The sequence below is a fragment of the Anneissia japonica genome, unplaced genomic scaffold, assembly GCF_011630105.1.
Source record: "Anneissia japonica isolate Jap-2015-1 unplaced genomic scaffold, ASM1163010v1 scaffold284218_len6714_cov214, whole genome shotgun sequence".
In the NCBI taxonomy this organism is placed as follows: Eukaryota; Metazoa; Echinodermata; class Crinoidea; order Comatulida; family Comatulidae; genus Anneissia; species Anneissia japonica.
In genome coordinates, this window is record NW_022698802.1 from 4,109 (window position 1) to 6,714 (window position 2,606).

Here is a 2,606-nt window from a genome sequence, read left to right on the forward strand (position 1 = left end):
AATAACTGGATTTGCGTCAGGAGAAACATGTATAGGTGTAATTTTGCCCTACCTGACGTGGAAATGTACCGAATACTCAGTACATTTGAAAACAACTGCGAAAAAAATTGCAAGTTGTTCTCGGAGTAGTAATACAGAAGCAGTTGTTAAATGTAATAGGAGGCTTTATTTTTTTAGGAGAATGAGAAGTTTTAATGTGGATACTAAAACTATGAAATTATTGTACGATCCTGTTATTAAATCTGTTTTACTTTCTGTTGTAATAATACTATTGTCTGGTTCAATGGAATCACCAACAAGAACAAAAATAGACTAGATTGTGTAAATAGAAAAGCGAATAAGATTATGGGTGTCAATTCTGGTAGATTACATCATCCATTAGTCAAAACTAATAGGTTAAAATACTCTATTATTCCATCAGCAATTAACCTTTTTAATAAAAAAAATTCTACTTGCCTTAATTTTCATATATATATTTTTTTCAATCAATAATTAAATTTTGCCATCTTTTCCTAATTGCTTTTCAATACCATAATTCAATTTCATTTCTTACGGCTGCTGATGACATCAATTTTAATAATAAATTAATTATAAATTCACTTTTTAAGCTTTTTTTAACTGACACAAAGTGTAATAAATAATAAATTAATAATGAAATATAACATTGTTATCATTAATACTATTACTATTATTACTTACACCATATGAATAATGCAGTGATATATTATTACTATAACTGCACTATATAACATTACTTTATAATTCCTATTTACCTGTGGAAAGTGATCCATTTGACTTCTTCACTGAGGACAATACCGGACGTCATTAAGAGCTCAGCAAAATATTCTGCATCGATTCCATCTTCTTCATGCTTTTTAAACTGAATTCCAGACGATGTGAGTAGTTGTATTGAATCCTGAGCATACATGTCTTCACTGGAAATTTTTGGGCAAGAAAATTCAAGAACATTTAAACAATTTGGTGATAATATGCCGATAAAGATAATCAATCACGGGCATACACTGACTAAATGCAATTGAAATGCGAGTTGAGTGGCTGCGCCGCTAACTACAGCCTTAGCATCGGTGTTTCTTTAAACAACTCCTCGCCCAGTGTTTGGTTGGAATTTACAGTAGAACTAAGTCTACTAGTGGATAAAGAGAAAGATAAGGTAAGAGGAACCGGAATTAAATCAGAAAAATGAGTGGGGGAATAGAAAGTTAACAAAAGTGAGATGGATGTCGGAGCTTTAGCTCTATTTGTTTATTTAATTCCTTTTCATTATTTTACTCATAATATTCAATTGCGTTATTATTGTTTTCAACGTCATATACAAGCTGCTGAGTGAGTAATACTTTTGATCGTAACTGGTCATGCGTAAAATCAGCAGGTAGACGACATAGGCCTGAAAACACACTCCCTTGTTACGATGCAAAGCCAGAGAGGTGAACAGGGCTACGGGGAATGGAACCGAAATACCCTGACTGAGTAGTGCAGTGGGTGAGTAATAAAATTTGTTCATTTACTTATTATTATTACTGTACCATTACTACTATGACTAACACTAAATCAATAACAATAAGAGGATCGGAATGGCTAAGAATAAACAATGTAAAACTAAGTCTACAAGGATAAGGACATAAAAATGGAGGTCCACCGTACACATCCGCCACCTGTGCGGTAAAAATAACCCATTGTATCTTTTGGAGGAGTAGATGGTTACCCTGAAGCTATGGTTAATTTCAACCCCTGTGGTGAAACCATGTAAACCTCTTTACGGCGTGGCTACATAGTTAGGATCACACCTATACGCAATTCTGTACAATGACAACTGCGATCTATTCTTCTACCATAATACCAATTAACTTACCCTGCCTACTTTTCTAGAGAAAATTTTATCAGTAGAAGGTTATATAACACACCATGATATCATTCCACATCATTTTTGCTGTTATGCAGTACAGTATGAAAGGTTTGTCCCTATTTGCCATGACAAGTTTCAAAGAGCGCCAACACATACTACAGAAACATTCGCTAATTTGCACAAAACAGAAAATCTATTTTTAGATTATTTCATATCTTTTGACTTGCTGCTCATGGGTGCTTGGTCATTTGTACTATTTTTTTCTCATGTTCCAGGTTGTCTAGCATTATAAGTATTCTATTGCTACAGTCCAATAATAAAAATATGAAAAAAGGGGGCTTCGATCTGAACATTAAATAGCTCTATATAAATGTACGTATATGCACATATGTATTTGTGGTTTTGCAGTGCCATAATATAAAATACAAAAGAAGAGCACATAGCTACGAGTACCCTTGGATTATCTTAAGCTCTGTCTAAACTGTTAAAATTTCTCAGACAAAAAAATGCTAAATGCACATATATAGACACGCTATGCCTATATATGGTCATGATATATCATCATGACCATATTAGGCATAAAATTTGATAATCTGTACAAGGCTTTACATACATGTCTAATGAATATTCATGTTCATGGTAGCAAATGCATTCATACACTTTAGAAGGAAATAAAATTAAGCTATACTTCCCCCAGAGCACCAGAAATAATGTATTTAAAAATATACTTACATCAGGTTAA

General features: G+C 33.0%; 1 protein-coding gene across 1 annotated transcript in view; it reads right to left on the bottom strand.

Annotated features, from left to right (window-relative positions):
* The window catches only part of LOC117102749 (CCR4-NOT transcription complex subunit 7-like), a gene marked incomplete at its 5' end in the record, with an annotated part of 3,182 nt that extends 2,212 nt beyond the window's left edge, over positions 1–970 (bottom strand). Inside the window, 2 exons of the mRNA XM_033243157.1 lie at positions 252–312; positions 774–970. Of these exons, the coding sequence (XP_033099048.1) occupies positions 252–312; positions 774–970 (258 nt within the window). The remainder of the gene's footprint in view (positions 1–251; positions 313–773) is intronic.
* Between the last annotated feature and the right edge of the window lie 1,636 nt (positions 971–2,606).